This window comes from Pelodiscus sinensis, chromosome 3, assembly GCF_049634645.1.
Source record: "Pelodiscus sinensis isolate JC-2024 chromosome 3, ASM4963464v1, whole genome shotgun sequence".
In the NCBI taxonomy this organism is placed as follows: Eukaryota; Metazoa; Chordata; order Testudines; family Trionychidae; genus Pelodiscus; species Pelodiscus sinensis.
The window spans coordinates 82,852,960-82,878,293 of NC_134713.1; the positions used below are offsets into that span (position 1 = coordinate 82,852,960).

The following is a 25,334-nucleotide window of genomic DNA, read 5'->3' on the forward strand; positions in this document are numbered from 1 at the left end:
GTTTCAGCAAATAATTGCTCATTTTATACTCTAGACATCCTTATATAATTTTCTCAATTAATATTTAATACAATGCTGATCTTTATCCAGTAAGTAATAATACATTTGCCCTAGAAAACAGAGTAAGAAAATCAATACAATGCCATCCCCAACAGGTATCATAACAGTAAAACAACTTGTGTCATCCCGAGAATAAAGAAAGTCAATAAATACTGATTATGCTATGCCAAGAATTCTAAAGCTTGATGTCTCCTGGTAAAGCATGACCAACCACCAGTTCTCTCTCTCTCTCATGTCAAGGATGCTCCAGCATTGTTGCTTCTACCCATTGTAACTGTGGCAGTATGGCAGTGGGGAGGGACCTCCACTTGTGTAATCCATTTTTATACTTTTTAGGGCCTAGAATTCTAACCAGAAATCTATTGGTTTTTGCTAACAATAAATTGAATGTGATGGTGGCAACATTTTTTACCTATTTTTTGGTCACTGCATTTTAATTTTGTCTGACAAGCTCTGCTAGGGGTAATCAGTGCAAATTCCAGAGTACAGGCAGTCCCCGGGTTACGTACAAGATAGGGACTGTAGGTTTGTTCTTAAGTTGAATCTGTATGTAAGTCGGAACTGGCATCCAGATTCAGCCGCTGCTGAAACTGATCAGTTTCAACAGCGGCTGAATCTGGACACCAGTTCTGACTTACATACAGACTCAACTTAAGAACCTCAGGCGTCCCCAAGTCAGCTGCTGCTGAAACTGATCAGCAGCTGATTCCAGGAAGCCCGGGGAAGAGCAACCCTGCCTCGGGCTTCCTGTAGTCAGCTGCTGGTCAGTTTCAGCAGCGGCTAACTTGGGGATGCCTGGGGCAGAGCAGCTCGGGTGCTGCTGGGTTGGTCCAGTAGCGTGGCCGCTCCTCGGCGCTACTGGACCAACCCAGCAGCACCCTAGCTGCTCTGCCCCAGGCGTCCTGATTCAGCCGCTGCTGAAACTGATCAGCAGCGGCTGAATCAGGACGCCTGGGGCAGAGCAGCTGGGGTGCTGCCGGGTTGGTCCAGTAGCGCCAAGGAGCGGTGCAGCTGATCTGGAAGCGGCCGCGGGTCTGGCTCCGGGTCCTCCGCCGCTTTGCTCCCTGTCTCCCTGGTCTGCTGGCTCCCCCAGCAGACCAGGGAGACGGGGAGCAGCTTTTCTCGCCCCGGAGGAGACGGGCGGCGGGACCAGGCGTCCTGCCGCTCCAGTCCTCCAGGGCGAGAAAAATCCCTGTTCGTAACTGCGGATCCAACATAAGTCAGATCCGCGTAACTCGGGGACTGCCTGTACTGCTGTCATCTGATCCCTCACATTAATTCCAGAGCTATTTGTAGTCTCAATAGCAATTTGGCCAAAAAGGCAAATGTAATTGTTTGATACATAAAGTGGGAATAGAAAGATTATATCTGTATTTGGCACTGGTACTATTGCCCATGGAATACTTTGTCCATTTCTGAGTGCCACAGGTCAAGAAGAATGTTTATAAATTAGAGAAAATCAAAGAAGAACCATGAGAATGATGAAAGAAACAGAAAACATGTATATACTGATAAAATCGAGGAGCTAAACTTATTTAGCTTAACAAAAAAAGGGTAAAGCACCTAAGTTCCCTTCAAGCACCTAAGTTCCCTCTGTTCCATCTCAGGGTATGTCTAGACTACAGAGCTTTCTCAGAAAAACGGCTGTTTTTCCAACAAAACTTGAGTTATGTCCAGACTGCAAATCGCGTTCTTTTGAAAGTAAATCGAAAGAACAGAGGGTTTTTTCCAGCGAAGAAGCCTTTTTCCAAAAGAGTTCTTTCGGAAAAAGGCATGTGTGAACAGGGAGGACGGGCTTTTTTTGAAAGAAGAGGCCTCCAGGAAATAACACAGGTGCCCTGATGGCCACTCTGTCCAAATTAATCAGTACTCTATAGTTCCTGTCTCCTGGCCCCTCTTAAAGCTGCAGGCACCCTGGAGAAATCTTGTGGCAGGAAGACGGCCTAAGAGCAGCACCTCTCTGCCGGCTCTCCCTGCCACAGGCCTTGCCACTCATGGGCCTAGCTTCAAGTCCCCTGTGATCCCCTGGCCCTAGTAGGGAGCAGCCCCAGGACCCACCCAGGGGACCAAGAGGCAGTCACCCTCCTGGTCTGGGGCAGAGATCCTGTCTCTCCTCAAGCTGTGGGGCATAGAGGACACCTTGAAGGATCTCTGCTTCAAGTGCCACTATGCGGAGATCTATGAGCGCATGGCTCAGTTCCTGGCGGAGCCTAGAGCACCACCCCAGAGCTTGGAACAGGTCCGGAGTAAGGTCAAAGAGCTCCATCAGGGATATGTCTGGGCCAGAGAGCACAGCTTGTGCTCAGGGGCAGGACCCCACACCTGCTCCTACTTCAATGAGCTGCACCAGACCCTGGGGGGTGAGGAAACATCTTCCCCACCCGTCAATGTGTACTCCGGCCTCCAGACCCCTATCATCGCCCAGCCAGAGGACATGGCGGAGGAGGACCAGAGCCAGCCAGAGGAGGAGGAGGAGATGGCTCCATGGCACCAAGAGAAAAACTGTGGTGTCCAAAAAAACAGGGCAACCACAGCAGGCACAGCGAGAGTTGCTGTCCCTCGAAGAGGTAGGCAAGCACGCAGCAGAAGCAGAGAAACATCTGTCCGGGGGGGTCCCTTTAAGCGCATCTCTGCAAGCCTCCGGCACCAGCACTTGGAAGCCACTGGTGACCTGAAGCCCTGCCTGATGTGGTTTCTGGTGGCCTTTTATGCGAGAGAGCATCCAATCAGTCTGGACGCTCTCTTTCGAAAAAGCACACCGCTTTTTCAATGTGCTTTTGTGTGTGGATGTGCTCTTTTGGAAGAAGTTTTTTTGGAAGATCTCTTCCAAAAAAAGGTTCTTCCGAAGAAAGCCTTCAGTCTAAACGTAGCCTCAGCAGAGGGCCTGCTGGGGAGATGAGCTTCTCTCTTCCCCCTGCAGCTTAGGTGCTGCTGCAAGGGAAGAGAGCTTGAGGATTCCTCTCTCATCAATGTAGCCCTAGGCAGCCTAATTCCTCATCCCTAGCCCCATTCCAAAACCCGCACCCCATCCATAACCCTCACACCCCTGTACAGGCAGTCCCCGGGTTACGTACAAGATAGGGACTGTAGGTTTGTTCTTAAGTTGAATTTGTATGTAAGTCGGAACTGGTACATATTGTAGGGGAAACTCTAGCCAAACATTTCTCCAGAGCTCAGTTTTATTCTCCCACACCTCACTTCCCTCAGTCCTTTATTCTCAAGCTGAGGTGTCTTCTGAGAAAAGCTACTCTGCGTCTCCCTGGTCTGCTGTGGGGGGCACTAGCTTCGCGTCTCCGTGGTCTGCTGGGGGGAAGCAGCTAGTGCGGGGTTGCCTCACTCCGTTTGTAAGTAGGGATCTGATGTAAGTCGGATCTATGTAACCCGGGGACTGCCTGTACTCCAAACCTCTGCTCCAGCCCTGAGCCCCCCTCCCACACTCAGCCACACCCCCATCCATATGAATTTTGTTATGTTCACCAATATGGAGGTGATGTGTCACATATCACCTCCATATCAGTGGATGTAACAAAATTTAATTCTATATATGCACGGGAAAAATTAAAGGAGTGCATAGTGCTTAATAAAAATAGATTATAGATAGAGTTCTGCCTTAAGGAGCCTATTATCAGAGTTGTTATACAATTAAAAGATAAAATATAAAGATATGAACAGAAAATATGAACGGATCATCAGTGAGAGGTTAGGCAAAAACCCTATAAGACACCTGAAAGATTTGATTGTGTGGAAGGAGAGCTTTATATAATTTTGGAAACAATTCAGAAAAGAAATGTCCACGTTTTTCCAAATATTCTGACAGTATTCTACTGTGCTAAACATTTCTTTTATTTATTTACATTTCTGTCTTTGATTAAAAATAGAATATATCTTATATTTCATGTAATTGTTCTCTTAAAAATGTGTTTGGGAAAAATAGCCTGTTTGTTAGCATAGGCTATATTTCAAGGAAGTTAGATACACTGTGGTTCAGAAACAGGCTTGCATGAAAATCTGCCTTTGTTCCATGGAAACACACATTTAAGAGAGTCTTTCATGAAACACTTATGTCTTTGAGTTGTGCTTTCTCCAATCATGAAAAGCTGAAGAGATGCAGACTTGATTGAATCTGATACTTGTACTTGATTCCATTTGTGTTATATAAGACTAAGTGTTTAAAAAAAAAGTTTTTGTGAAAGTATTTTTTCTGTAAAAGAGCCAGGGATTGTCAGTTGGAGTTTTGGCATATTTACAGACATGTGAAGGTTATAAATAGACATTTGGGGTAAAAAGTTAAGATGCAACTTTTATTGTTGTCCCCAACATACTCAGTTCTACTTTTTGTTAAGTTTGTTTACGTTTCAGAGTGATAATTTTGCCTGCTTCTTATTTATAATGTAATCGGGAAGTTAGAACAGGTGTTCTCATGGCACTTTTGTAGCCAGTATTGCAAGGTATTTACATGCCAGGTGTATTAAATATTTGTATGCCCCTTCATGCTTTGGCCATCTTTCCAGGGGACATGCTTCCATGCTGATAATGCTTGTTAAAAAATGTATTAATTAAATGTGTGCCTAAACTCCTTTGGGGAGAATTGTGTGTTTCCTTGTCCATGGTTTTACCTATATTCTGCCATATGTTTTGTGTTATTGTGGTCTCAGGTAACAAACCAGCACATGTTGTTCAATTTAAGAACACTTCCTCTACAGACTTGGCAAAACACAAAAAGGGTGGAAAATGTGACATTTCTAATGATAGCTACTGCACATCATGCAATATTTCATAATTTGAAGTGTCTTCCAAAATCTGAGAGGGACAGGGTGTGTGAAATAAGCTGTCAGAAGTCTTAAAAGAGTAACACTCCGATGCGAAAACTAAAAGACCCAAACCATCACCAAAAAAAAAAAAGAAGAAGAAGAAAATCAACCTGTTGGTGGCATCTGACTCAGATGATGAAAATGAATGTGTGTTAGTCCATGCTGATCGTTTTTGAGAAGACTCTGTCATTAGCCTGAAAGTGTGTTCTCTAGAATGGTGGCCGAAACATGAAGGAGCATGCAAATGTTTAGCAACTTTGCCATGTAAATATCTTTTCAGGTGACATTGTAATGAAAAGGTTAGCATTATCTCCTGCAAATGTAAACAGATTTGTTTGTGTCCGTGATTCACTGAACAAAAAGTAGGATTGGGTGGTCTTATAGACTCTTAACGCTTTATATTGCTTTGTTTTCGAGTGCAGTCATATAAAAATAATTCTCTATTTTTGAATGCTGCACTTTTACAATCAAGAGATTGCACTACACTTCTTGTATGGGGTGAATTGAAAAGCACTAAGGCATTCTGTTTCCTTTTTTCATCAACAATTTAGATATTGGCATAGAAAGTATGCTTATTAAGTTTGCAGATGATACCACGCTGGGAGGGGTTGTAACTGCTTTGGAGGTTAGGATCATAATTCAAAATGATCTGGACAAACTGGAGAAATGGTCTGAGATAAACAGGATGAAGTTTAATAAGGAAAAATGCCAAGTGTTCCACTTAGGAAGGAACAATCTGTTTCACACACACAGAATGGGAAGTGACTACCTAGGACAGTGTTTCCCAAATGGTGTTCCGAGGAACCCTGGGGTTCCACAAAGTGAAAATAAGGGTTCCGTGAGAAAATTCCATTACAATAACATTTTATAATTAAAAAAATAATATTATGTGATTTTTTTATTTAAATATATGGAATTAATCTAAATGTTGATCTTATGACCTTGTTTAGCATTTGTTTATTATTATCTTTACTTATTTCTGGTCTACTTTTTCAGCTCCATATATGAGACTGTTATTAGGGGTTCTGCAAAATTCTTTCGAATTTAAAAGGATTCCATGGCCAAATAAATTTGGGAAACACTGGTCTAGAAAGGAGTACTGCAGAAAGGGGTTTAGGGATCATTGTGGACCACAAGCTAAATATGAGTCAACAGTGTGACGCTGTTGCAAAAAAAGCAAACATGATTCTGGGATGCATTAACAGGAGTGTTGTAAGCAAGACACAAGAAGTCATTCTTCCACTCTACTCTGCGCTGATCAGACCTCAGTTGGAGTATTGTGTCCAGTTCTGGGCACCACATTGCAAGAAAGATTTGGAGAAATTGGAGACGGTCCAGAGAACAGCAACAAGAATGATTAAAGGTCTAAAGAACATGACATATGAAGGAAGACTAAAAGAATTGGGCTTATTTAGTTTATTTAGCAAGGGAGGCTCAGGTTGGACATTAGGAAAAACTTTCTAACTATCAGGGTGGTTAAACACTGGAATAAATTACCTAGGGAGATTGTGGAATCTCCATACCTGGAGATATTTAATAGCAGGTTAGATAGACATTTATCAGGGATGATCTAGATGGTACTGGGTCCTGCCATGAGGGCAGGGGACTGGACTCCATGGCCTCTTGAGGTCACTTCTGGTTGTAGTGGTCTATGATTCATTGCAAATATTTGTAATTAAAAATGATAATAGGAAGTGAACACTGTACACTTTGTATTCTGTGTTGTAATTTGAAAATGTAGAAAAAATCCAAAATATTTAAATAAATGGTGTTGTCATTGTTTAATAGTGTGATTAAAACTATGATTAATCATTTTTTTTAAAATAATTTGACAGTGCTAATTATTATTTCATCCACCTTTATCTGGTAAAATGACAATGACATGCATTAAAAAAATGATCCAAGATAAAATGTCATGGCTATAGAGCTGCTGTTACCGATCAGTTGGTGCCGACCTAAATTTTCCACAGTAATTACTGATTCTGAGTGCCTCCATTTTTTGGTTTCACAACTGAGATATCTTAAAGATCTGTAATTATTAGGAAGTAGGTACTCAATTCTTTCTGGAAACCAGGCTTATTTGAGTAGCCCTCAAGTTGAATATCCAAAAACTGAGATACTAATAATCAGTAAAGTGATATATCAGACAGAGAACTGTGAGGTGCTTTTTAAGACAATAATTCATTATTTAAAATGTTGTGGGAAAATAAATAAGAAAGGCAATAGCAGTGAAACGTATGTAATACCAAAGAGAGATTTACATACATTTTTCTGCTATTACGTCACGTTGTTTTCTTTTCCATTTTGTGTAAATCAAGAATTATGAGTCTGTACAACTTTTTAAGTTTTCTTCAACTTTTTATATCTGACTTTTACATTTTATTTTGTTATTTTTAATATTTTATTTATTTATTTTTGCCCATGGAGTGCAGGAAAAAATTCTGTGTTTATAGCTTAGTTTGCCAATATGATTGGCTGTTAGAATATAATTATATTTTTATTTTTTCAGAAAACTGTGGGACATATTTCCCAGAAGTGAAAAATGATCCAGCCAAATATTTACAAAGTTGCCCTGAGTGTGTAAAAAAATGGCTACGGCAACTAAAAAATGCTGGGAAGGTCCTGCTATTAATTACCAGCTCTCACAGTGACTATTGCAGACTCCTGTGTGAACACATTCTTGGGTAAGTGTACGGTTGATCTTGGTTGATTTCTGATTAGACCTCCCAAAGAGCGGAAACCATAGTTAGAATTATTGATGGCCCTGAGCAGTAAGGATAAAGGCTTGAACTTTCTCAGATGTCAGAAGGTATTTGGTCTGGGGTTTTGGTTTGAATCTGTTTTTAGAGAGTGTTCCACATTACTTCAGAACAGGGAGACTAGTAGTTGTGGGCTGTCCTTAAAACTGTACAAGTTTATAAGTAATATTTCACATTGAATCACCAGTTTTTTGAAACATAGGCCTTGTAAGGAGCAGAAAGATAGTCTTGTGGCTAAGGCATTGGCCTTTATTTCTCTATTCATTGTATTATGAATGCCCTAGAATCTAAATGACCAAATCCAGATAGGATCTCTGTTGAGGTAGACACAATATAAAAATATGCTGAGAGGCAATTCCGTCCCCAAATCTCTTACAATCTGTATAGACAAGCTAGACAAAGTGAAGGGAGGATTAACTAAGAGGCTAAGATATGTGAAGCAACTTTCCAAGATCATACAAGTGGGTCATTGGCACAGACAAGTACAGGACCAGAGAAGTGAATAGGCACCCATAGGGCTATGCTGACATCTTGCAGTTGTATCAGAATCTAGACGTCCACTTTTTTTAAAAATGAAAATGTAAGTTTCTAGCTTTTACAGTTGTGATTAAAGGCTTGAAGATGTGATCAAGGATGAACAGGTGCAGTGATCTTTGCTTGAGTCTGCAGATAGCCTAGAAATGTAGTTTTAAGAAGTGTGAATGACCCCATGTATCTTAATAGGATGTTAATTCTAAGGCCCACTGCTCTTGTCAGCCCTACCAATACCATCCCAGCAGAAGATTCTGTGAGGCAAGAGAACAAGAATACGTGGCTGGAGTTGGCTTACTTTAAGCTGAACTTGGTGGCATCCACACAGTGAGAGGCCAATAGGAGCAAACACTCCTGTCTTACTCCTTGCAACTGTACCTGTACTTGGGTATGGCCAAGGATCCTGTAGTCCCATAAAGTTCGTTTACAGCCACCAGTCCTGGTTCTCGGTGTTCTCTACTGTTATCTATCTAATTTACCACTACATGTCTTCTAAGAGCCTAGTAAGCAGTGGAAGTGTTGGTAATGCTGCTAGACAATATTGACTTCCCGTGGTCTGGCAAATTCTCTGGTTCGGCACTGGTCAGGTTCTGCGATTCCTGGACTAGAGAGGTTCAACCTATAGAAGAAAAACATTTAAGTATGTCCATTGTGCTATGTGATGTTGAACTGAACTCACAAAAAAGTAAACTAAAATGCTTTATAGAGCCCGTCAGAAGCTAAAGATAAGGATTCCAGTGCCAGTGTTTTACATCTTGAATAGGCACTAAACAAGTTATTGGCTGAGTTTTTTAAAGATTGGAATAGAGAAGAAATCAAAAGCATAAAAGACACTTCTAGTTGAACTGAAATGTTTAACCTCTATATTTTAATTAGGATAGATCAGCTTGTTAGGAGAATGAAGGTTATTTGAAAACCAGTTTCATTATTGAAAATATATTATTGTTTTAGCTGTAGTAGTGTTTACTGAAATTCAAGTCTTCTGATTTAGCTTAGTTAATAGGTGCTGTTTAAATGTGTCAAAAACAGAAAAATGGAAAGAGATCACTGTTACTTTACTTTGGTCATTTCTACAGAAAACTGGGATAGTCCAAACTTTAGTTTTTCTTCTCTCTCTTTTTTTTTTTAACATTGAGTTATAGTCAAAACAGTTCTCTCTAAATCTGTTCCAGATGCCTTCTTCCACCTTCAACACTTCATCAAGTGTCTGATACACTACACTGTCATGTTTGTTAATAAGATTACCATGAACGAAAGTCAGAGTATGGAAAGGAGTGTGTCAAATTCTAACTTCAAAAGAAACTTTTAAATACTTCTATTGCATCTCTCTTTAATGATTTATCAAATCCAATTACTTATCTTATAAAATCCACGAAAACATATGTCTCATAACTATTGAAATGTAAATTTTTGAAAGACTCCTATAGTACATATTAAATATCAATAATGCATATTTTTATTCAGATATATACATCTGAAATAGTCTGGTTGGTTCTGTTTTTATATTTATTAGCATTCCAGCTCATTATGCCATTGCTGTACTTACTGTTTTCCCCCTTCCAGACTAAAGCTATTTTTGTTAGTCTCTAAGGTGCCACAGGACTACTTGTTGTTTTTAAAGCTACAGACTAATACGACTACCCCTCTGAGACTTGATGGTCCAAGATAGTGCAAACATTACAAAACACCTTGAAGAAGCACTTTTATACAATTTTCATATTTGTTTATATATTCCATAGTACAATTTCCTAGGTTTGGCAATAATTTTCCACTTATGTACTACTTCAGACTAATTTATATTTTAATAACTTCCTTCAGAGACTTGTAGAGAAGAATTTTTAGATCCGTTTTCCAGCTGGAGATAATTTAGGGAATGAGGTGAAATGTTTTGCTCAAGGAGGGAGGGAGTCATGGTCAGATGTGGGAGTTTTATTCAGAAATATCTGGTTTCCAATCTTGTGATTAGACTATTAAACTACATTCTCCTTTCCTAGCTTTCACCTTGAAATAAAAATCCATCCATAATAAATGCCAGAACTATGGGACAAGTAGCACTAATACATCCTTTACTTCAATATGAGCACGGTGGGGGGAGGAAGGGCACAGTGGCAAGTGCACCCCCTGCCATCTCGGAGAGCCATAGAGCAGCTGCTACTCGGGCAGCATGGTCTCTACCACCCTGTCCAGCCCAGAGGAGAGGTCCTTACCATCCCAACGTCTCCCTGCCACCCTGCTGCCCTGGGCCAGTCTCAGGGAGCAGCCGCCAGCTGCCCCCACCTTCTGCCCTGACTCCTGCACACCTTTATCCCCTTCCCTGGCTCCTGTAACCCCTATGTTTTCTGCCCCAAGTCCCCCACATTCCCAAGCCTCTCCCCTGAAGGACCCAAGCAATACCAGGTAAACCTTCTAGTAATAGTAATGAAATTAAAAGACCATTTCCTTTTTTTTAAGTGCTTCAAAGTTGTTTTACTTTTTTGTTTTGTTATTTTAGGAATGATTTTGCAGAGCTTTTTGACATAGTGATCACAAATGCATTGAAACCTGGTTTCTTCTCTCATACACCAAACCAAAGATCTTTCCGAACCCTTGGTAAGACTCAGTAATGTATACATCTGTTTTGTACACACTTAGATATAAGAAATGGGGGATCTAGTCTACTGTGCCTGCAGGTTAAATCCTCTGACATAATTAAGTATTCAGATAATAGGTGGAAGTGATAAATTCTAGATAGGGAGGTTAGTCCAACTGGAAAAAAGCAGAAGTTGTAATGCTGGAAGAAACCTGCAAGTATAATGAAAAAGGAAAGAAGCTTTTGATGTAAATCAGGTGGGAAAAAAGTAAATATAATTTTGGGCTACATCTATTGAAGTATTGCATGATTGAGCAGAATGGTGATAGTCCTTTCTGTGTTTATCACAGGCAAGATCAAACATCAAATACTGCATACAGTCCTGGGGAAATTAATTCTAAAATATTTAAAGAAATCAGAGGAAATTCAGAAATCAGAAAAAATTCACTTACAAGGCTGGATGAAATGATTTGTCGGGAAAATTTGAAAGTATCAACTATGTATAATTTGTCTCAATAATAACTCACGATAGGCATAACATTCACTTAAAAATTTTAAGAGTGCCAAACTATTGATGCAGTATAGTGAGCTAGGTTATTAAACTAACTCAGTAAGGAATGAGTATACAAAAATCAAGTGCTTGTTAATCAACAAATGTGAACAGACATATACACCAAGTCAAACAATTTTGACTGCTTTTCATAAACATACTCATGATTAAGTAATTTTCTGAAAATTAAGCTTGCATGCAAAATAGCAGGTTGGACCAACTTCTAATGCAGTGGAAATTGAGGGGGAAAGGCATATAGAACTGTATTTTTGGTAACTATTTTAACGTGTGGTTTTGGAAAAGACTCTTTCCTGACCCCTCCTCCCCCAAATTACCTTTTAAACTCTTAAATTAAAAAGTGCAATGGCAGAATAGGAATACAAGGGAAATATTTTCATGACGTATCTATTTATGCAGAAGAATAAAAAGTATCTTAAATATATATCTAATATATAAAGGCGAATGTTTGTATGTTTGTGCGCTAATAACTTGGACACTATAAGAGCTACCATAACCAGACTTTGCTTGGGATAACCTTTCCTCCAGGAGAAGGTTTTAAGGTACTTTTGGACCTGATCGGGCCCAAGCTCAAACTGTAGAAATCAAAAAGTAACCTGCTACGCTGCGCAGCAGGGGCCGCCCCTCCCACCCTATGTCCTGTGCCCACCGTCCGCGGCCCCCAGCTCCGTCTGGGACTCACCCCCTCCCTCCCGCGAGGTTACATAAGCGACCCTCTCGTCCCCCTCTCCGCGCTGGCACGCAGTGCCCCGACCCCCACGTGCACAACGGCTCGGGCACCCGCCCTACCCCCCTCAGCACCTGCAGCCCTGGATGCGAGCTGGGCACCCCTCCCACGTGTAAACTTCCCTCCACCCAGGGTGTCACTCCCCTCCCCTCCGGGGATGACACAGACTTATATTTTAATCACTATAGAAATCAGTGCAACTTTTCTACAATTCCAAAAAAGATAATGGACTACTGTTTTTGTACATGTTGTTCCTCCGGTTTCCTGAGCAACGGCGAGTAACTCCAGCTAGTTTAAAATAATGAGGTAAAGTAGGAAACTGTCAGATTGACAATTTGACTAGAATAGCACAGAAATCAAATAAAATATTAATGAATAAGCAAATACTTTACACTTGACATCTTAATACTTTTAAAAGCATTTTTGCTAATTTATCTTGATGGAAATTGAAAATAAAATATAATTCACTTTAGATGCTTTAAAAATCATCAGTCTTTTCATGCCTTCAGATGGGGGTTTCATTCCCTGAGGCTCTGCTGTCCTTATTTGTTTATGTTCAAGTAATGCCAACAGGCTCTTCTCAGGATCCGGATCCTATGGAGAAGACATTATATTAACAAAGAATAGGAGATAGCTTGTGTTCTGTAGTCCTTGCAATCTAAAAAAGACAGGAGAGACAAAAGAAAGGTAGGCTATCATGAATGAGTAATGTGTCCATACTGCAGAAGTTAAGAGGTTCCCTTTCTCCAACTTTTGCTTTGCTAGATACTTTTCATTTGGCTTGATCTCAGATAAAAGCAGAATGGCCTTTTATACTGAAAGACCAATCAGAGTACTGACAATACTGTAACAAGGACAAATATTTCTAAAAATAACTTGGAAATGTTAATAAAATGATTCTCTGATCTAGTAAATTAGCCAAATTAAGATACTTTGTAGTTTTACTTTAATCACCTAAATAATTAGTATAAAAATTATGTAGCCATCAGCTTATTTACACATTCCTCTTTCTTTGTGCAAAATTATGACTTTTTGTAGGGAAAAAAACAAACAAATTTGAAATGTTTGGATTCTGGCCAAAAATGTATGGTTTTTAGTTTTCTGATTAAAAAGTTAAAATTTTCAGTAGGGGAAAACCAGACCTTTCTAAAGAGCTCTGATGGAAGTCTGTTGGGTCTTAGCAACCCCTTTTCTTCTCCCTGTGTCATGGCCACCACCAACAATTCTGAACCCCAGGGCAGAACAATCAATGGGCCCCCACACAATCACAAGTCATAGCAATGCAGATGCCCTCTAAAAGACATTTGGATAGTGATACACTGTCTCACTTACATGTGGTGCTGGTGTTGGTAGTTTTTGCTTCAAACTCGTGAGGAAAATCTTTAAAGATGACTTCAGAGAATTTTAAACTCTCTAAGTCTCTAATTTCGGAAGGACCACTGTGTTCTGTAAATATTTGAAGGAAGAGAACATGACAAAGAAGTTATTGTGAGCCGTAAAAGGATACTGTATGAGCTGCAGGAGTGATTTTTCAGTAGAAAGTAATTTTGGAACTAATCCATTTGGAACCATGAAAGTTAATTTTGATTGTGCAATTAAACATGCATCATTACTTCATTTGTGTGAGTTTCAAAACATGCATTGGTCAAGGAAACCAGAACACTGTATGTAACTGTGCAAGTTTTATTTTTTTGTAGAACTGTTATTTTAACAATACATTTAAGTATATGTAGTGCTGCTTCAAAGAACTGTGCTACAAATACAGTAATAATTTTTAAATGTAAAAATAATATAAATGGAATTTTCTTATACAAATTAATCTTAAAAATAATTCTGTTCTGCATTGATTTTAAAGTATTTATTCTAAACTATAATAAAATACGGGCGAACAAAAAAATATAATCAAATGGTTTAAATAAACAGATTTATATTGGCATGCAGCCTTACTTCCAGAACACTTCTGACTCTAACACATTTTTTCCTTTTGATGGGAAAAATTTCCTTGCATAGTACATGAAATTCATACATTTTTACATTAATTTTATAAATGAAGTCAGATCCACAATTGGTATAAACTGACATAACTTCATTTAAATAATTGTAAGTAATTTTATTTACACCATCAAAGGATTGGTCCTAAAATATTCATATAAAGAAATGCCTCTATGTCAACCTGCCAGGCTTTTGAAAATGAGATATAAGAGCCTTTTATCTCTTTGAACAAGTAAGGTCGCTTGCAGTCAATTTTGTATAAGACTTTTCAATTCCATGAATTGAAGAGAAATCATGGAACAAATATAATTCTGTCTCTTAATAATTGCTGATATCATACTACTTCTGTAACACTGAACCATAAAATATATATTAGTACATTGCCAACTAATATGTATCTATCGCTTATCCTTGAACAACTGTGCATGAGCCCAACAATTTTGTTATTTTTCTCTTAAATTAAAAAAGTCTCAGATAATTCAGATCTCCCTGAGAGACTTCTCTAAGTTTGTGTTAGTATCTTGTACAAGGACCTAAATACTTCCATTGTGCATTTACACTCACTTGGAGGAACTCTTGCAGGTTTAGCTCTCAATTTGAATGTTTTTCAAGCAATTGTGCGACTAAAAGTAGTACTCTGTGCGTGTGCATGTGTGCGCGTGTGTGTGTGTGTGTGTGTGTGTGTATAATTATACAGGTTGGACCACCCTAGTCCAGCACCCTCGGGACCTGACTGGTCCTGAATCAGGGAATTTGCTGGGACTGGGAAAGATTACCTGCCACAGCCTCTCAGCCTCCACCTTAGTGCTACCAACTCAAGGGAGGTCCCCACTACCCGCAGCCCTGGCTGGCCCTGCTGCCCTGCCTGGACTAGCTGCAGGGCTGCCTGCTGACTCAAGAAGCCCACACTGTCATGGGCTGCAACAGCCTTGGCTCTGGCCCCGTCCTGCTGCAGGTCAGACCTTGGCCCCTCTGCCACAGGCTGCCAAGGGCTGTTGCCAGCTCTGGCCTCGGTCCCACTGCCATGGGCTGGTAGCAACTGCTGAAGTCTTGGGCTCCAGCCCTGTGGCAGCCTGCGAGCTCTGATCCAATGCTCCTGTGGACAGCCTGGGGCACCGGCCTCGGTCCTGCGCTGCCACAGACTGCTGGTGGCTGCCGCAAGCTCTGGCTCTGGTCGTGCTGCCACAGGCTACCAAGGGCTCGACCTCCTGCCCTGTAGTAGCCTGCAGGTTCTGGCCCTGCTTCTGCGGGCTGCTCAGGACTCTGGCTCTGGCCCACACTGCCCCGAGCTGTCCTGCTCGATTCTGCACTGCCAGGTGTTGCCCCAGACCAGTCCCAGTGCCACAGGCTGCTGGTGGGCTGCTGCCAGTTCCAGCCCCACTGCTGCAGGCTGCTCAGGGCTGCTCCAGCCTCTGCTCCATCCTGCTGCTTCAGCCCACCCTGCTTCTGGATAGGCTGCTTGCCACTAGGCTACCGGGCTCTCTGATCCAGGAATACTCATGGTCATGCTAGTCCATGGATGTTGCCAGACCAGAGAGTGCTGCTTATGGGAGGTGCAACCTGTAGTACATACTGATTTTGAAAAAAAAAATCTTTTAAAAAATCTTATTATACAAAATTAAAATGGAATTTATGTGAAATATTATGGAAGTTGAAGTGGCTTCTGCCTGATGGCTTGTTCCTCCAGTAGAACATGGGCTTCCAAGTGCCCTTGCTAAAATTTGATAGCTGCATGTCTCCCGTAAAGCTGCTTTTTCAGTGAGGCTGAATTTCAGATATATTTCTCCATCCACCAGTAAGTCTAAATTTGCCCCAGGTTCTTAATATTGTGGGGAAGTAAAAAATGTGTCTGTTTATTCTGCTTCTCAGAAAGGGAGAAACAAATAGCAATAGTGGGATGTGATGTACGTGTACAGTTTCTTCCAGCAACAACCACGGATGTTGTTCTGTTTAATGGAGTTGTGCTTGCTGTCAGTTCTCAGAGGATTAGAGTGGTTTGTGTTGGCCCACCTATTAATATGCTGAAAAGTCATGTAACAAACTATACATATTTAAAAAGAATATTTTGTCTATATAGGTTATCCTAAACAAGTACCCATAAAGCCTTTATACTACACCACAAAATAATAGTCTGTGCCTATGGTGTATTTTTAAACAGAGAATCTACCTTGGACGTTATTTAGAAAGTGTTACTGTTGTTTTTTTGAAGGAGAGGGAAAATATAGCAAATAATAGAAACCTTTCAACAATGTCTAAATTAGCCCTTTCTATACTCAATAATGTCTTACGTTATGGGATAGATCTTAAAATGATCAGTACTAGAATCAGATTGTGTATCCAGTTGGAAAGTACTGCATTCAGTTCTCTACAGGGTTAATGTACTTGTTTCTATGCCCAGTGGTTCATGAGGATTTTGTTTCTGACATATGTCTCCAATACAGCATGGCATTTTGCCCATCTCCTAGCACTGTAATTTCTGGAGAAAGGAGGAACCTTTTTATTGCAAGTAGTTTACTGGGTTGTTGGTGAGGAGAGGACTTTCAGCGCTGGCTGTCTGATGTTGTGTAGAGGCTTGGAATGGTGGGAGTGGCTCTAGAGAAGATGGAGGATGAGAGTGCCAGTGAGGTTACACACAGATAAGTAGTGTTGGTCTATCTTTCAGCTCTATTAGTATTAGCTTTACAGAGGGGCTTCATAAAGGCAAACTTTTGAAGCTCACAAGCTCTTTTTGTCAGTACATGTATGAGCACATGTTCCAAAAAACATTCCAGTTTTATATTTTCTGACTCATACCAGGACAGGAAAAGTTGAATATGGGTCTTACATACAATCTATACTGAACTCATTGCATTAATTTGTTGTTGTGCACAAACTCATCATACACACTTAAAAATTCAGAAGAGATTTCCAAAATCTAGCATGTAAGGCTTTCTGGCAGTGTTTTCCCCCTCCCTTAGTTTAACTGAGTTGAGCTATAAACTTCCATTCTCTATACAGCAACTGAACGGAGAACTTAATGTGGTCCACAACAGCCTACCATGCTTTACATGACAGTGTAAACAATTTACTCAGAGATTTCTAGTTCCTGAAAAAAAGACAAGTACGTGTGTAGACAAACAGGAAAACTCAAGGTATGTATTGCCTAAGAATTGAGGACATTTATTCTACAAATATTTGTTTAAACTTGCTCAATGTTACGAGATGGGGTGGTAAAACTGTGGAAATCAACAGATGTTTGAGAAATAAAAACTGGGAACTGATGAGCATCTTTCCACTACAGCATGAAATGATGGTCTGTGCATCTTTGCAAATAAGATAGGGATAGGTGACAGGGGAGGAAGCATCATTAATGAAAGTTAAGTCCTTGTATTCTATTGCTTGTCAAATAAAAATGGTGTTAGTTACAATATTATTCTCTTTGAAGTCTATATATACCTATATAGTGTTGGCATTTAAAACATTTGCAACAGAGTGAAATAGAACTGGATTGCCCTTGCATTCTTGTATAGAATTGCTTGCTACAATAGTAGATAGAGAAGATGGAGAATTTTTTCTTGTGTATCCTAAAGCATAATGTTTGAACAAATGATCTAAAATTTGGAACACTTGTGTTAGTAACTCTGAGGTTCTACGGTAGATGTTTGTGGAAGTGGAATAGAGGAAAGGGTGAAAGAAACAAGATACTACTATGAATATGAAGATTAACCCTAAATTACTAAATTCAGCTAAATCAATATAATCCAGTTGTAAAATAAGAGTTTCTATTCAGTGCTTTTGCATCAGTTTAAGTAAATCAAATTTAAAACTAGGTTTAGCTAAATTGGTACCAGTCTTGTATGTAGACAAGACCTAATAGTTAGATTGTGTTATAAGGAAATCTTTTATCACAGTATGTACTAACTGGCATTCTTTTTGGCATCTCACCAGTGCATATTGAGAATAGCCCTGGCATATTTCTTCTAGAATGGAATAAGGGAACATTGATTCAGCAGTATTGGAAGACCTATTCTCTGGATCAGTTTACTTTCCAGTGCTGTTACTCTAAGATCATATATGTATTACCTTGAATTTTTTTTAAACGTCACCAATTCTTTAAATTAAAAAAAAAATCCAGTGATTTTGTTAGAGAATGTGCACAGTCTTTCAAAAACCAGGTGTCATATTTTAGTATTCAATTGTCAGTGAAGGTTTAACTGGTTAACTGGTAAGCCTTAACCTTGACCGGTTAATCGGTGAGGCTGGCGCAGCTTTGTACCTGATGCAGTAAGGAGGTTACTCTAGCGCAGCCTTGCCTGGACTCCAAAACAACCTCTGTCTGTGGGGGCACCCTGGCCTGCCGTAGGCAAGGGTTGCTTCAGTATCCCCCTGCCTCTTCCCGTTCCCTGTGCTCGTCTCCCTTTAATCGGTTAACCAGGTGAACAATATGTTTAACCAGTTAGCCAATTAAATGGGATTTTACGTCCCTAGTTGTCAGTATCAAAATTGGTATTATGAACTGACCAATAAATGACATTCTCCAATACTTTTCTATAAAAGAGAAAATTTAAGTACATGTGCCAAGCCCAGTGTTTTGCATTTTTGTGTATCAAATGACTTTGAAGATAAAAGGGTCTTCATCCAAAAATACAAGCAGTGAAAAATAGTAGAGTGTTTTTATATAAACACAGCGGGGGTTGCTTCAACTTGAGTACCTTTGATATTAAATAATGTATTCGTCACTAAAACCGATAAGTAACTTACAGAAGGCTGATTTCAAAGAACTCTATAACTGCGGCTTTCAAAGGCTAGAGATACACAATATTCTTTTTGTTAAATCTGGAAAACATTTTTAGCATAAATTGCCAAATACTCTGGAAATTACATTCAGTCCCCCGAAAAATGTATTTCTATACTGAATGAATCTTCAGGGTCAAATGTTCACTACTGCAAAATCCTGTTTATTATTTTACATTATTTGTATTACACTAGGTCCTAGAGTCCCCTCTCCAAATAAGAGCCCCGTTGTTCTGGGGTGTTATACAAACACATTTTAAGAGTCAGTCTCTGTCCTCAAAGAATTCATACATTCAAATAGACAAGACAAAAAAAGTGTGATAAAGGACTTATTATTATTAGAGCAGCTTGGAAATTCTTTGACTAATCATTGTTTTCATTGGAGGATGCTGATTCATTGAAACGGAAACTTTTTCTACACACTTAATTTTTTGAGGAAGCTTTTATTGGGAAAGTTTTTCAGGTCCAGGATGGAATTTCTGGGAGGCATGGAGAAGAAAGGAGGAAGAGAGACTAGTAGACCTCCACAGTAAAGGCACTCCTTAAGGATATGGGGTACCCATGTTCAAGTCCCTGTTCTAACTCAGGCTGGTGTGACTCACATCCCACATGCGTGCTCTAACCACCAGGATAGAGAGTCATATCAATATTTAATTATTTATACTACGAAATGAAGCAGCTCCAATGGAAGAAACTGAGAGAAAGAGGTAAAGGGGAGCAGTTATTCCATAACCTAGCAGTTAGAGCTATTGACTATTTTGAAGGAGGGTGGCTCCATTTTCTGCACTGGAACAAAACCTTTTTTTTTTTTTTTTCAAAATAGAATTACTGTTTACTAGGCAACTCTAATTATTTCCCCCCTATTATAAAGGGGAAATGGAGGAACAAAAATTAAGTGACATACCTGGAGTCACATAGGAAATCCTGTGGTAAATCTGAAAATTTAACTCAGTTCTCCTGTGTCCCAATCCAGAGCTTTAACCACAAGATTGTCCTTTGGCATGCAAGCCTCTCTGTATTGAGCTAACATATGTTCTCTCTCTCCTTTCCTCCCTCCAAATTTATATTTGAAATAGATAAAAAAAAAAGAATAAATTTGATGCTGGGGTAAATACAGAAAATATAAAAGCAGTTGCATCCCTAAAATCTTCTTTCTATAATGCAGTTATGGACAATTATTTTCTTTATAGTTTTGTGACATTTGTTTGAAGGTAAGTAAGCTTCTCTGATTGGCCTGCTAGCTTAATGGAAGTGGGAAAGTGGTGGACATGATGTATTTTAAATTTAGTCATGCTTTTGACACAGTTTTATATTGCATTTTCATAAGGAAACTAGGGAAAGATAGCCTATAAGGAATTTCTAAACGGTGGATGCCTCACTGATTGAAAGCTCATACCCAAAGAATAGTTATCAAAGGTTCACTGTCATCATGAAGGATATATCCATAGGTCCTGGAAGTTAGGGTGTGGGGAGTGCCCTCTGGCGTGAATTAGTTGGCTTATTTACAGGGTTTACAGTTTGGTTCAATGATTCTTGACATCTCCACTGTACAAATTGTTCCATCATCCCTGGATATATCTAGTTGTGTACTTCAGGAGTCTGCCTGGATCCAGTACTATTTCATATTTTCATTAATTACTTTGATAGTAGAGTAGAGAACATGCTTATAACATTTGCAAATGACTCCAAGTTGAGAGATGTTGCAATAATTTTGAAGGAGAAAATGAAAATGAAAAATGACCTTGACAAATTGGAGATTTGGTCTGCAGTCAACAAGATGAAATTTTATAAAGATAATTGCGAAGTATTACACATTGGAAGAAAAAAAATCAAATGCTCAACTAATAAATTGGAAATAGCTGGCTAGTCTGTACTACTACTGAACAGGACTTGGGGATTATAGTGGCTCACAAATTGATTGGGTCAGCAATGTGCTATCAGTGCTGTTGTGGCTGTGTCAGTCCCAGATTTTTGTGTCTAGCAGAGTTATAAATGTAAGCTCTCACGCTCATTTTAGACACAACTAGGAGCAAATAATGTAGGTCATATTCATAAGATGGAGAATCAGGCCAATCAGGGCGTAGGGATGGAGGAGCACGCAGCGCTTAGAGTCAACCTAGACATCTGTGACTCTGAAAAGCACTTAGATTTTGTGTCAAGTAACTAATTGAACATGAGCTCCCAATGCAATGCAGTAGCTTAGAGGGAAAATGGAGTTTTTGGATGTATAAGCAGAGGAATATCAAGTAGGAGTAGAGAACCAGTAGTGACTCTAAAATAGATCATTTGTAAGACCATTACTGGAATTGCATGTCCAATTTTGGGTTGCACATTTCAGAGAGGATGTTGAGAAATTGAAAGGGGTTCAGAAAAGAACTACCAGAATGATTTAAGAGTTTAAAAAAAAACCCTCCCTATTTAGTCTATGAAAGAGGAGGTTGTCTTGAAGCAAACATTACTCGGTGAGTTTATTTGGCCTAAAGTACAAAGGAGGTCAGACTGGGTGGTCATAGTGGTCCCTTCTAGTTCGGAAAAAAATCTGTTAAAGTTTCAATTGATGGATGTCACTTTTCATTATGATTTTTTTTCTATTTCTAAAAACACTTGGAGAGGAGGAAGCAGGAAAGTGAAAGTAAGGTTGAGAATCACATGGGACAAAGAGCCTTACCCATTGGAAAAACATACTACATGCAGGATAGTTTTCATGTCAAAAGTATATGCACATTTTAAATTCATACGTATTAGGTGTATTTATTTTGATAGCTAGTGTGTTTAAAAATAATTGTGAGGAAAAGGATATATCTTATTTTTCATAGGAACCTGAGAAATCCCTAGGGAAGGCTCATTAACTCATGCAAAGGGAGAATATTGCCAGAGTGCCTTGCTGTTTGTTTGCTAAAAGTACATTATGCCCCTTAGGTGTGTCCATTAGCTTCAGAACAATTTCCCTGCCAAACTTCTGTCAGAGATTTATCAGTAGATTGTTTCAAGAAACTTCTTTTAGCCATTCAATTGATTTTCATCGTGATAACCATGATGAAGTGAGGACTGCACTATAAGGGTAATGCCAAAACTCCTTTCTAGAGTGCCCAAAACTGTAGTATGTGGATACAGAAATTAATGTACTTATTTACTGAAATTACTCTAACCAAAGAAGGAATAGCAATTGGCTATTCAGAGAGAGTTTCTCTCTAAGTATACTCTGTCATCACAGTTAGTACTCTTGTGTCCTGTCAGAAACTGAGCAGGATATTTCGCAAAGGTGCGGACTGTCAAGTAATCATATGGTAAAATCGTCAGCTTGCATCAAATATCAGTTCTGGCAGGAAAGTCTTTCCCCTTGACTGCACTTCTGCCTTCATGTTTTGCACCTTTACATCCATCCCCACAAGCTATAATATGCTGATATGCAGCAGCGGCCCTAGACGAGCTGCCAGCAACTGGCGCCCTAGGCGAAACGCGTGATCGGCACCCCCACCTCCAAAGCCCTCAAAGGCCATTTATCTTGGCACCCTAGGTGACTGTCTAGTTTGCCTGTATTGACAGGCCGCCACTGCTGATATGTTCAAGAGCTTCTATAAATAAAAGAATGACAGAAGAGTGAAACAAAGAAGTATTGCAGATATGTGGCTGCTGCTTCAGGGAAACAGGGTGGGTGGAGGGAGTTTTTGTTGAAAGTGTTTCTGCAGAAGAAATACCTTTGGGTTATAAGGGGAAGGTAAAAGTACACAGTGTAGCAAAGGTCTTTCACCCTATTGTTTAGGGGTGGGCAAAAGGGCCTCTATGGGATGGATCCAGCATGCCAAGGGCCTAGGGATGGGGAAGCGCACAGTGCTCAGTGTCAACCCTGGTAGTTGACTCTAAGTGCCGCACGCCATAGGGCAAGGAGTGAGAGACTTTGCATGCGCCTTCCTGCCCCCAGGCCAATCAGGAGCTAGGGGTGAGGGGAAGTGTGGAAAGTCTCCTCCAGCCCTGCCCCTGCCCTTAGCCTGCAAGGAGTGAATAGCGCTTAGAAGGTGCTTCACATACTTTCCTCACCCCCAAGCCCAGATTGATTTGGGCATAGGGAGGAGAGAGTGAGAAGTCTCCTCCCACTACCAGGGGTGGAGGTGCCTAGAGGAAACCTGTGGCAGGGAGGGAGGAAAGACTTTGCACACTTCCCTCACCCACCCTTCTGTCTGAGGCCCTGCCCCTTCTGTGGCGGCCCGAGGCCACTTCAAAAATTTCTGAAATGGCCCCTGGTCAAAAATTATTGCCCACTCTTGCTATTGTTAGTCCATGGAGAGAAATGGATAACATAGTGATGTGTGTGACTGTCCTAAGCCAACGCCTGGACAAATTGTAGTATTATGAATATGGGAAGAGGAAAAGACTTTGGGGCTGTGTCTAGACTGCATCCCTTTTCCGTAAAAGAGATGCAAATTAGACACATCGCAATTGAAAATTAAGCGGGAATTTAAATCCCCCCCGCTTCATTTGCATAAACATGGCTGCCGCTTTTTTCCGGCTCGGAGCTTTGCCGGAAAAAAGCGCCAGTCTAGACACGGATCTTTCGGAAAATAAAGCCTTTTCCGAAAGATCCCTTATTCACCTTAAAATAAGAAATAAGGGATATTTCAGAAAAAGCTTTATTTTCCGAAAGATCCGCGTCTAGACTGGCGCTTTTTTCCGGCAAAGCTCCAAGTCGGAAAAAAGCGGCATCCATGTTTATGCAAATGAAGTGGAGGGGATTTAAATCCCTGCTTCATTTGCAATTGCGATGTGTCTTATTTGCATCTCTTTTATGGAAAAGGGATGCAGTCTAGACACAGCCTGGGTGTAATACTGATCCTATAAAAGTCAGGGGCAAAACCCTCATTGACTTAATTGGTGACAGGATTTCACCTTTCCTACATTTTCTTTTTTAAAAGTCAGATCACTAAGGCTCAGGATTGTGTTCTATGTGCTTTGGAGAAAGTCCTTATTCAGGAGTGTAATATTGAGGAGTCAGTGGTGGGAAAGCTTCCCCACCCCCCCAAACTGTCTTGAAAGCAAAGATGTTTCCTTGGAGAGGGGGCGTTTGTGTACTATTGCGTCATTATTGTGTAGCATGGTACCAAAAAGGTGACGATAAATGTTGCTACCATATTAAGACTCATAATACGGTGGAAATCTATACAGATTGGCTTTGATTTAGGGATGTAAAATCCTGTTTAATTGGCTAACTGTTTAAACAGACTGTCTAACCTGTTAACCTATTAAAGGAGGGTGAGTGAGAGGCTGCTTCAGCCCAGCTGGAGCGGCCCCTTCCCACTGCTGTGCTGGAATGCTCCCTCCTGTCCCCTTGCCACAGGCAGGGGCTGCTCCAGGCTACTCCGGTGTCCCCGTCAGAGCATCTCCTGTCTGTGAGGCACCTTGGGCTCACTGCAGACAGAAGCTGCTCTGGCTGGGCTGGAGTAGCCACTGCCAGCAGGACGCCTGGGTCCACCTCAGGCAGAGGCTACACTGGAGTGGCCCCTGTCCACGGTGGGCCTCTGGCAGGGCTGGAGCAGCCCCTGCCTGCAGCAGGCTGGAAGCTACTTCAGCTCCACCAATCAAACCTTAACCAGTTAACTGGTTAAACCTTCACATCTCCAGCTTTAATGCCTTCTTTTAAATACCTCATTTAATAATCCTTGAACAACTAGCAAATTCCATATGAAAATATCCCTTGAAAGAAAAACCAACTAAACCAACTAAACCAACCTTTGGGACCTAAGTGGTGCCAGATTATCGGATATGCCGGAGTATCAGGAGGTACTGCATACTCCCAACCCAATCCTCCTCCCCCACCCAACCTTATGCTTGGGTCCCGGAGCCGCCAGTACAGCCACGCGTCTCCCTCCTGGCACTGGGGCACATGTGCCGAGCGGCCGGTTTTTCAATGAGCTGGCCAAGATGCCGTGCATAACTCAATCCCCCTCCCCCACCCCTTCCCCGGAGTCAAACACCTCTCCTCCCTGCTGTAACCCAATCCCCCTCCTCTTTCCCTTCCACAGAGCCAAACATCTCTCCTCGCTGCTGTAACCCGAACCCCCTCCCCACCCCAACCTTATGCTTGGGTACTGGAGCAGCCGATACAGCCGCACGTCTCCCTCCGGGCACTGAGCGGCCGGCTTTTTCAATGTCTGGGATGCCATGCGTAACCCAATCCCCCACCCTTCCCTTCCCCTTCCCCAGAGCCAAACACCTGTAATCCATGTGAGAGGGCTGACCTGAGCGGTTCTGGGTTCCGTCCTGGTTCCGTCAGGAGCACTTGCCATTTTGATGCTGGATTATTGGGAGTGCCTGACAATTGGGTGCCAGACTATTGGAGTTTTACTGTATTTATAAGGGAGAAAAATACCATGATTTGTGAGAGGAAAATACTCTTTTGACATAGACAAAATGTATTTTATTTTAATGTGTAAGTATTACTAGGAAGACCAATAACAGCTGTGTTATTTGGCAAAGATATTGATAAACAGTCATATCAGTATTTGATTATATTTAATTCATTTCAAAAGTGGCCATTTATAATAAGGCA

The 25,334-nt window shown here is 40.8% G+C and overlaps 1 protein-coding gene and 1 long non-coding RNA gene across 6 annotated transcripts in view; one reads left to right on the forward strand and one right to left on the reverse strand.

Annotated features, from left to right (window-relative positions):
- Positions 1-25,334, forward strand: part of NT5DC1 (5'-nucleotidase domain containing 1) — a 267,029-nt gene that overhangs the window by 130,067 nt on the left and 111,628 nt on the right. For 2 of the 5 annotated variants that reach the window (XM_075924007.1, XM_075924009.1), the window contains 2 exons: positions 7,381-7,555; positions 10,653-10,750. The exons of 1 other annotated variant lie outside the window; for it this stretch is intronic. In XM_075924007.1, the coding sequence (XP_075780122.1) occupies positions 7,381-7,555; positions 10,653-10,750 (273 nt within the window). Of the gene's footprint in view, positions 1-7,380; positions 7,556-10,652; positions 10,751-16,671; positions 17,149-25,334 lie in introns of those variants that run through there. 2 more of the 5 variants (XM_075924010.1, XM_025184754.2) reach the window with 2 other exon arrangements.
- On the reverse strand, positions 12,487-25,125 carry LOC106732018 (uncharacterized). The gene is made up of 3 exons (XR_001368263.3): positions 25,024-25,125; positions 13,358-13,471; positions 12,487-12,619 (listed from the first exon to the last, which is right to left on the reverse strand). It is a non-coding gene; the product is annotated as an uncharacterized LOC106732018 (long non-coding RNA).